Here is an 11,268-nt window from a genome sequence, read left to right as displayed (position 1 = left end):
CGCTCACTCCTTCTCACCTTTCCTCCAGTGCTGGGATTATTACAGGGTTGGCATTGGTGGTGCAGATCCTGGACGGAAAAGGTACTGATTACTATTTTGACGGTTAAAGTTGACAATGAAAAAGAAGAGGCCAGAGTGGAAGTAACATGCTTGCAGGACTAAACTCACAGCTGCCTATTATAGCAGACTAAGGAATGCTTTTCATGTATCTAAAAGAAGAGTGCATGCATTATCAATGAACATTAGGTATCGTATCAGCCAAGTCATGTATCTGTGCTTTTGGACTGTAGAATATAGACACTTAAAGCAGTCTACTTGCCATTAACAACTGTATGATTTGCCAATTAAGTGCAACACTTGTACCATTACATAAAACATCAGACAGTACACATTGTGCAAAGAGACATCTTGACTCTGTGTGAATGCGTCTGTGTAGGTTTGGGAGAAAGTTCACATATTTATAACAGGTTTAATGTTTCCAAAGGTTAAGATTATTATGACAGTGTTCAAATTTCCTTGTTAGCTATGGCTTTTGAAAGGGATGGGGGAAAAAACCCATAAGTAGAACACAGTGATTGGTGAATGAATTTTACTCTGTCTGATAATGTATTCAACTACAATGTTTCTTGCTGGTATTTTTAAGGAATAAGACCAAACCTCATGCTATGGCCTAATCCTGTGAGCCTTTATGTTGAGACAGTAGCTCAAGATCAGGTACAAAAGTCCTTAATGGCTGGGAACAGCTATACCCCTTTGTTGTGCAATGCACTGATCATTGTTACTACCACAACTGCTATACAGACTGCTGTGCTAATTATTTCCTCTTCCTTTGCATGGCCCATATACAGAGTGGCCCAAAAGTAGGTATACAGTTGTTTAGAATGTTGATGGGAGGGGGAGAGAATGTTCAGTCTTCCAGTACTGCTTTAGAATCCACTTTCTTTGTTCTTGACTCAAGTTCGCTGCCATTATTCACAATATCAGTAAAAAAAAATAACTAAACAACTAAACAACTGTATACCTACTTAAGGGCCTCACTCCCCTCACTCCCTACACTTAATTGATTTAACTGTCACTCCCTGTCACTCACTCTTCCCAACTGTCATTCTGACTCCACCCACACATCTTCTACTCACACATTCTCTCCCCCTCCCATCAACATTCTAAACAACTGTATACCTACTTTTGGGCCACTCTGTATACTTTCAGTGGGGCTTACAACAGCTGTGCTAGTGGGATAGATGGAGAGGGTGCAGAGCTGAAGATAGATCTCTATGTTGCATATACATTGAAAGGTCCAGAATAGGAAAGTGGTTTACCACTAAACTGCTGTAGGTAACTTTCTACATTGGTATTCTGTAAGATGAGGACTGTGCTTTCTCTGTTTTAAAATTCTGACCAGTAATTTTCTACAGTGTTGGGGTACCCTTTTCTAAACAAATAATATGACAACCATTGATAATTCTTGTGGTAGTGCCCAGGACAGTTTCTCAAATTACCAAGTATGTCCACAGGCCTAAAAAGGTTGCCAGTCCTGGCTCTATGGCATTCTTTGTATATACTTCAGAATACAATAATCTGTAATTATCATTTAAACCGGACAACCCTTCTGCTTGCTTGAGATATACAATTAACTTTTGCTTAGGAATAATAATAATGTTCTATTCATTCATCACCTAATAGACTACACAGTAGAAAATGCACGTATACTGAAGTGCAGTACTTTAAAAAGAAAAAAACACCAGTGGAATACTATATGGACAAAATGGTCTAAGCATTATCTTCGTTAATGTAATATCTATCTATACCAACACACACACACACACACACACACACACACCAGCCATAGAACTGTATACCTTTAATTGATAACATACATGAGCTATGTATACCATTAATGTTGTACAACGAAGGCTTCTTTTGTCATGTGCAAGGACCAATCCATGTACCTCAATAGGATTCTTTCAATTACCAACTGAATATATTATTCATAAGTAGAGTCTCTGATGTCTTAATGGAGGGACACCTCATCCAATAGGTGACTTGGCATCTTTTACCCAGGGGAGATACTTTGCAAGGGATTGCAACATGAAGACAACTGAATTGTTAAGCCTGACTCCTCAATTTCTACCAGTAAAGAAGAATAAGGAAGAGGCCGAGGCCTTCTGGTCCAAAGATTCATCTGCTTCTTGAATAAAAAGGTGCTGGTGTGCCTCTGCTCAGAATTATTATTGTCTTGCCCCCTGCCGGCCAATGGATTGATCAACCTGCAACTCTCCAGAAATTAGGATACATTTCCATTTTAGCTGGTAAGTGACTGATAAAAATAAAACATGTCAGGGCACATATTTCCTTCTCTGTCCTTTGCACGAAGCATTATCAATGCCAAGAAATAATCTATTCTTTTAGTGTTTGCTCATATAAGCCTGCTCCCTTTTAACTATGTTGTTTGTTAATGTGAACACTTCTAGGAAAACAGGAGCAAATGATAATTGGTCAAGTCTTTGACCTATGAGGAAGTTCTTGACTGACCTTGGATACAGCATTTTTACTTAAAGTTCTGTGGCAGGATTCTTCTCTTAGCAAAAGCATGGTTAAGTCCAGCCATCCTCATGTCAGCCTATCAATGGTTTAACGCACATAATCCAAGCTGTGTGCCACAGGTTGCTTGAAGAAAAAAAGATGCATCATACCATAGTGCTTTTTATCTGTGCCATCTTTTATGAATCACTTCTTGGAGATAAGGGGCCTGCCATACATATCTATGCTTTTGTAACTGTAATGTGTTTTACATGTGATTGCTAACAATGAAGGGATAGAGACTGCTAGCGAACTAGAGCAGCTCCCCCTGTTCTCACCCTAGAACCATTATGAAGAAGCTTCTGCCATATTGGAATTGCATTTGGAGAGGGACTGCTGGCCTGCCAGGCATAGCATTTCCACACAACTTGGAAGCCTCAACAAGTGTGGAATGCTGTTTAATGGCTGATGTTAGGTGTTTTTTTTTTAATGAAATTGCTGTTTTCATCTGTTGTAAGCTGCTTTAAGAATATAAAATGCAGGGTAGACAGGTATATAGATACGCACACACGTGCATGAGCCAAGCCAATATATACAGGCAAAGGGGAATGTAAAATCCTCTAGCCCCCAGCCAATATGATGGCTACAAATGTCTTCCCAGACCAAATAGAGCAATTGCTTAGATCCAGAAATGAAACCAAGCTTATTAAGAAAGTATATTTTATTAAGGGACGGGGCACCAAATGCAGCATCGTGGCTCTAGTTGAGAATGCTCCTGATGATCTGGAAGAAGAAAACCTTTGGTGGAGGGAGGAAATTTTTCCTGACCCAGTGCGCCACAAAAAACTGGAACAAATATAACAATATAACCAACTCTGAACTGAAACCAGGGGAATTCATTGCTCTTATTAGCTTACCCATGGTTGAGAGGTTAATGGAAGACATGGGTGTGAACAGGTGGAACTTTGCAATGACAGGGCTGCGGGAAAGTGGAACAGTTTTTCAAATAAGATGTGATATCTGTGAAATGTGTGACTTCCAGGGGAAACATGGCTAGGATCCAAAGCACATAATAGGGGGAGTGGTCACCAATTTGTTGATCTTTCGCCTAGTTACCTCCCTTGCACCTCATGACACCCTGTTCTGAAGGGAGTCCCAGTCTTCAGGAGTGGCTTGGGAGGAATCAATGGGCTGCAGTGGGAAAACAAGTGGAAATGCCCTGGTGCATCCACAGGACACCACCATATGGCACCTTCGGTAGCTCAGTTTCACTGGTTACTTAAGATGCACCTCTTCACACAGGCCTTTGGGTCCTTTTGGTATTCTTAAGACCTTTCAGTCTTCTCTTTTGTTCAAATAGTCTACTGTATTTATTATCAAGCTTCTGGTTCAAATTTTTTAGTATTTAAATAGCGTTTTATTAGTGTATTTTTCTTTGTTAGCCACTTGATTTATTATGAAGAGTGGTATATAAATTCAACAAATAAATATGTAGACCTTTGTATTCAAGCCCGTATCTGTTATTGTTTATGGAGCTTCATGAAGTCTTTGCAAATTCTATGTGATAATTAAGTGGGAGGTAATTGCACTGTTTGGGAGACCTGATGTCAAGGATTTGCCTTGCCTTATTCTTGTACCATTTGGAGGCAAGGATCCTTCTGTCAGTTAAGGAGAAGGAAAGCAATTTACAAGTAGAGTGTTTCTTCTTCACCATCTATGATTGGATAACATTGTACTTGAGGTGAGAGAGTCTGGAGTCTGACCTCTGCTGAGCTGGGCTGGATTAATTTGACAGCAGTGGTTCCCATAAGTCCTATGGCATAGGAGTTGTACACTGTATTTTTTTTTTTTAAAGTATGGCTGAAATGTGACATCAGGAATGTGTATTAATCTATATGGATAAGCAATCTTTATCATTCAGGAACTGGAACATGAATATTTAGCATGAGGATAAAAATAATGGTAAAAAATGCAAAAGAAACCTGTTTGCATTTTCAGTGTTTCAATTTGTGCACTCCTATACAATGATCTAATTGTGGTAAGCACCTATTTTAAAATATTGACACCAGTAATGAGAGATCCAAATAGAAATACACAAACACATCTTACATATGTACAAGACATGATGTATGTATACATTACACAAAATGCATACACATACTGCATCCATTTGTTATACTTTATTCAACATTAAGTGGATTTCTTAATTTTTTAAAAATTCTTTGGAGTCTGTATGCCTTTCCTCTCCTATGCTAGAATGCATGAGAGGTATGACAGAAGAGCATCTTAACTATCTACCTATAGCAAGCTTATCCACTGTGTGTAGAGAAGCTATCACATTATTCTTGCTGGAACGGAGATTGCTGGAGTATCACACACAAAAATGCAGTTGGACCATATTTTGTTGGGTTGGGACAAAAAGCCTGAAGGCTGGAACTTATACGGTTGCTGATTAATTCTGCGCTGGAATTCCCAGTATAAAAGGAGTACACTGTATTCTGATATATATGTATTAAGTTCCACTTTCATACTTTTAGGACAAAAGTTCACCATTCAATTGATATTGTCATCTAAGCCTCTGAACAAATGCTGCACTATGGCTTAATTTAGTTCACTGGTTCCCAACCGAATGCCAACACAGGCTGTGTTTCCACAACAACAGAAGGAGAAGCAATTGGAGGAGTACTGGATTCTTTAAAAGGAATCAGCTTTGCTGCATTTGTTCTATGCAGGGCTCCACGAGCAGGTTCTCTGCGCCAGTAAAAAATTGCTTCACAGAACATACTTTCTGGTGGGGGTGGGAGTGAACATCGTCTGACTGGCAGGGGCTGCTCAACCAATAAGAGAGGCTTCCCCCCTCCCCCGTTCCCCTGAAAATCCAGATACACCTGCATTTCAGGAGCAAGCCTCACTGAGCACAATGGGAGTTACTTCTGAGTGACACACACATGCTTGTGTTGGGAAAGGGCGGGGGAGAACACAAAGATGGGAAACCAGACCCCATTTTAACCTGCAGGATCTCTATAACGAAGGGTGGAAGTAGTTACTTCCTAAGGCAATAAGCCAAACAAAGGAGAATTGGCGCCTCAAGATCATGCTTTACTGCACTTAGGGTATTGGGCTTTAAACTGTGCCATAGCAATTGAAGGGGATCTCTGTAACTTCTGATGTGGGCATTCAGAGGGCAAGCTTCATTCAGCACAATGGGAGTTACTTCTGAGGAGACACTAATGGGTTTGTGCGGGGACAGGAAACACACAAGAAACACCTCGTGACCAGGGTCACGGTGAAAGGCACACCCCTGGGCAGGGCTAGCATACCCGAGCTAAATGCGGGGGCTGGGGCACACAGCAACTATACCGCGGAGAACCCAATTTAAGGAAAATAATTGGGACTATAAGCAATCTCAGGAAATCTGGTTTTTCCCTGATAGGCTCCGGGGTTGCTGCTAGATGGCCACGACGTCCTGTATCCCTAACACCCTCAACACACAGCCAGCTCAGAGTAAATCGCTGGTGGAAACGCCCCCACAGTCCGATATGCTTCAATCAGCTGACACATGAGCCTCAAAACAGATGCAATCACTGAAGTGGCACTTTCAAAACCACCCCACAACTGGCTGTCAAGCCTATGTTATTGAAAGGGGATGGCAGATAAAACAATTGTTTTTTTCACCTTTTACTTCTCATGGAGAGAACAGGAGTCTCAATTAAGAAATTGGACCATATATAAATAATGCAGGTATACCAAATTAAACATTTCTGAAGCCGATTTCTATTAATCCCCTTTGGCCTACGTTTGCAGAACAGATTTTTAAATATATTGGGCATTTCTGTATTACTCCAGCCATCTCCCCGCTTCCTAAATGTGTTTTGTTTCCTATGGTTATAAGAATTCACCACACTGATTACCCAATAAACAGCGTGTTCAATCTGTTTTACAAACTTAGGCCAAAGGGGATTAATAGAAATCATCTTCAGAAATGTGTTTTCCTTTCCCATCAAGGGCAGAAGGCATGATCACAGCAACATGTGCACAATCTAGTGTTGTGCTCATGGGTCTCTCGGCTTGGACCAGAATTCAATGTAGAAGCTGGCCAGCTCAATGCACAGTGTTTTCAGCCCCACCACAAATTCTTCTGCACACATGCTGTTGGGACTATTTGCATCCAAAATAAACATGCTGCCCATGTCTTATTGGATCAGGGTTCTAATCTCTGTGTTATTTGGCATGAATGATGGACCTGAACATAATTCGGTATTGTGTTATAAAACAGCTTAGACTCAGTTATCCATGCTCTGTGGTAATGCAACTTCTAGGTTGCATTACTACAATGTGGACTGTGTGGGGCTGCCGCTGAGGACAGTCCAGAAGCTGCAACTAATTCAGAATGGTGCTGCAACATTACTAGCAGGGACCAAGAGGTGAGATCATATTGTGCCTGGTCTGAAATAATAGTATTGGCTCCCTGTCCATGATCAGACTCAAGATCAGAATGCCAGTGCTTACTTAAAAGCCCTACATGGTTTGGAAGCCAGTTAACTCTTAGACCGTCTTCTCCCATACAAAGCCATCCATGCACTGAAAAGGCTTTCTGCGCTCTCCCAGAGATCCTCATACAGATCACTCTTTCTTCATGGGAAAGAGAGATGTGTATCAGGATCGCTGGAGGAGGGGGGTGGAGAGAAGGCTCTCCGGTCCCTCTCCCAGAGATCTGCATGCAGATCACTCTTTTCCCACTGGAAAGAGCATTTTGTTTCAAGATCCCCGGGGTGTATGTGTATAACTGTGCATGGGTTCAGCCCCCAATCCCCAAGTCAAAAAAAATGTGCGTCCATGGGCTATGGCTTAAAGTCAGGTTATTCTACATCCTGCCTCTCCCAAGATATGCTGTTACCTGCACATGCTAGTAAATTGGATGCAAAACTATCACTCAGGTTTACACTAGAGTGAAGGGCTGTTTCTAAGTCATAGCATAAATGAAATAACTTCCCTAAGCTTCAACACATAATGGCAAAACTTAACATTATTCCCCTACAATCTGGTCATAAGAAAATAAAACCTATAATCAATTACATCAGGTGCAATAAGCATGATATGAATAGGCTATTGTCAGGTCAGAGTATATGCAGTGTATTCCTATACTTACCACTGGAATGTTCCTTCTTGGTGCTGTTGCAGTGTGAGACAGGACAGAAGGAATATAGAGAAATTATCCCTATCTGTTCTGAGTTTTTTTTCCCTGTGAGTTTTATGCATGGGTCTTACCAGAGATCTTTCTGCATAATAAGCACTTTATTCTACTGTCATTAAAGTTAATGATACTGACGCTGGAGGTGGGAAATGGAGGAGCTTTATTATCCCCAAAGAGAGATTATTTAATTTATGTTGCGCACATTGGAGCTATATTCAGGGCTGTGTATATTCTGTTCTTTAAAAATTAAAATTTTGTGCCAAGGTTAACACAGATTTTCTCTTCTTCTACCAAGGTGGTATCCATGACTTGTATAAATTATGCAAACTAAGCCAATTTGAATAGGCATGGTTATTTTACATAATTTGTTCTGCTTCAGCTACTTATGAGCCGGAGCAAAGACCTATTTGGGACACTGAAGCCCTGCCTCCCCTTACCACTGGAAAGCTTGTTTTGTTCCTCTGCTCTCACCCCCAGCTCCTGCCTGTGCACATATTTTCAAACCCTAGACTGAGATCTGCACTCGTATAGTACCACCCCAGGATAGACACAGCCCAGAATATGTCTCACATTCTTCAACAACACCTATATGTAGAATGAATGTCACATTTTTCTTCTATGAGCTCCACCAGTTGGAAACATTCTAGACTTCCTTGACTGACATTGTCGATGTAATAAAGCAATAATAATTAAAAAAAATTAAGAGTTTTGGACCTCAGCTTCAATCCCTAGTAACACTTCTTTAGCAGGTGCATGGTTATATTTTTAACAGCCAGCATGGTCTCTGTACAAGTTGGCTTGATTAGGGTCTCCGGCAATAAAAATCCAAAATGACCTGTATCACGCAGCTCAAATGCAAAGGCATAGAGGATACCATTTTTGTATGCCCAGTCCATAGAACTGCCAGAACTCACATCTAGAAAAGGAAAAACAAAGTTTCAAGTGATGTATATGAAATAATATGCTAGTACAATATGGTTGTACTTTAAGTTGTTTTACTAAGCAAGTCTGAAGCAGCTCAATGTCCTCAACTCCAGAGATGTGAGGCAAACACGCTTTGCAAGTTGGAATCTAATTTCAACTAAAATCAGTTTCATTAGTCCCATACACACACTCCAGTTCTCTCTGTGTGTGTGGTATAGTGTAGCAATGTAGGTAACACAAGCAGCATTGCTGGTGGGGCAAGACGGATAGATCCATCCTGTTGTGTGATGTGTAGGTTTTAATTCAGTTCTAACTACTGGGTACCAGGCAGGTTTGTGCTGGCAGAGCTGTCTCTGTCTGGTTAAAACACCCTCAGACTGGCATTCCTTCTCCATTCATTTATGTACTGCTTAATATCTCACATGATGCTATAGTGGTGCAGTATTGACAGTTCCTGACATAGTAACTACGATCTGACTATGTCTCTGCTGCTACAGGGACTCATAGGACTAGCTTGAAGTAAGTCAATTTTAATTCCAAAGACGATCTAAGCATTACACAATGGAAAACAAAACAGTGCGGCTAAAATTCTCTACGTTCTCCTTTCACAATGGTTTCAACTTGCCAGGTGTGAAAGACTATACATGAAGTTTATTTTGTAAGATCTGGCCTAAGGAACGGAAACAGAAAACCCTTTCCACAAGTTACTAATAGTGCAATCCTATGCATGTCTACTCAGAAGTAAATCTTATTTATTATAGCCTTAATCACACCTTTTGCATAGATGTAGGTTAACTCCAGAGAAGATGTGTTCAGGTTGTGGAAGGCCAAAAGACCAGCTCGCCCGTACACATCCATAACTGATGAATGCATGAAATACAATTTCTATTTGTTGCTCAGTAGACTTTCCCAGCAGCAACCTGGATCCCTGGCTATACATTAGTGCAAAATACTGCAGGAAGGGCTGAATGTAGAGCACCACTCATGATTCAGAGGCTTTATTCAATATATTAATATGTGATTTAAAAACAATTCTGGTAATCTGACAATGATGTGCAGATGGAGTGTGTGGTTCAGAACAGCAGGAGAAAGCTGCTGTCACTTAAGGGCTGAAAAAGTCTTTAACCAAACATAGATGGGCATTTCACCCCTCCCCCCCCACCAAAAAAACCTAGCATATGCAGATATTTTACCATCCATTCCTTTTAATTAGTTTAGGGAAGGAACTGTCCACATATACGTTGGCAACACTCAAAACCATGTTATGCCAATAAGGCACCTTTAGATGGAAGAAAAGCATCATCTGCATGCTTCCCTATAACTTCATTTTAAACCCAGACAACATTCAGTCTTCCGATGTTCCGATCAGATCAAACTAAAGTGGTGAGCCATGTGTCCCTTTGCTATATATAAAGCTGCTGAATTTCTTTTGTCTTTCGAACTTGTCTGGAGAGTTCCATTCAAGCTCTGATCGTTATTAAAAAAACAAACTTTGAAGATTCCATACTCCACTGGGAAGAATATGCATTTTTAATACTCTTTAAAATACTTATATATTGAAGAGAGTTTATTTTGCTTTTTATCGTCTTCAGAGTGATTGTGTTCTCAACCCAGAATTTAAAAAGAACGTAGCCAAGAGTCTGAAGGAACACTTGGTACATCAATATTCCCTATAAAGATATGAGAGAAAACTAAGAAACTCTTACAAGCACAAAATGCATATGCCCTGATTGGCAAAAAAGTGCCATCCAAGGAAGTAATGTTTCATACATGTAATGGACACAGATTAAAATATGCATATAGATGCCCATCCACATTGGTCACATCTGTATGTAATGGTGAACCAGGATTCCTGGCTAATCCTGGTTTACTGTAAACAGGCTGCATGCTAATGCACACAGTCTGTTTGCTCCTGCTTTGTTCCTCCTGCTAGTACCTATCCAGCTTTGCCTTATCAGGGAAGATGAAGAATTTAGGAACAGAACATAAGAAGCACTTCCGGAAGGACAACTGAGGAATGCTTGCGACTAGCAAAGCCGTGATGCTGTACCCTAGCATCATCCGGCCCTCAGAGCGGTTGGTGAGGATCATCTGCCCACTCACCCAAGTAAGTTTTCCCACCCCTAATGTAGAATAAACATTAGGAAAACTTCCTGATTATACCAGCTGTTCAACAGTGGAGCAGACTGCCTTGGAAGGTGGTGAACCTTCATTAGAGGTTTTTAAACAGCTAAAAGTGGGTGGCCGCTTATCACAGATACTGTAGTGGATTTCCTGTACTGGCAGGGGTTATACTAGATGATACTGAAGTCCCTCCAACTCTATGATTCTATGAAACCAGCGACAGCTGCACATTACATCCAAACCTGGAATCCTGGTTGCTCCCAAACAAGCCAGGATACATAAGCCAACAACAAAGCCTGGCTTCTTCCTGGCTTGTTTTGCAGCAACAAACTAGGATCCCAGGTTCAGACATAATGTGTAGCTATCACGTCCTGTTTAGTTTACTGGCTCATGTGAGTTGGAGGGCCAAAGCAGAAATGAACAAACCGCATGCACTAGCATGCAGCTTGTCCACTCTAAACCAGCATTCAGGAATCCTGGCTTACTGTTATGTGCAAATACAGCCA

The 11,268-nt window shown here is 40.9% G+C and overlaps 1 protein-coding gene across 1 annotated transcript in view; it reads right to left on the bottom strand.

Annotated features, from left to right (window-relative positions):
• Positions 1-7,363: 7,363 nt before the first annotated feature.
• CPA6 (carboxypeptidase A6) overlaps positions 7,364-11,268 on the bottom strand; it is an 82,977-nt gene continuing 79,072 nt past the window's right edge. The window contains exon 11 of the mRNA XM_084849356.1: positions 7,364-8,630. Within this exon, the coding sequence (XP_084705482.1) occupies positions 8,443-8,630 (188 nt within the window). The 3' untranslated portion in view covers positions 7,364-8,442. The remainder of the gene's footprint in view (positions 8,631-11,268) is intronic.

Source organism: Heloderma suspectum, chromosome 4 (assembly GCF_057233095.1).
Source record: "Heloderma suspectum isolate Gila_16-S chromosome 4, 16-S_ref, whole genome shotgun sequence".
In the NCBI taxonomy this organism is placed as follows: domain Eukaryota; kingdom Metazoa; phylum Chordata; class Lepidosauria; order Squamata; family Helodermatidae; genus Heloderma; species Heloderma suspectum.
Note: the sequence above shows the minus strand (reverse complement) of the source record. Positions and strands in the feature narration are given on the sequence as shown.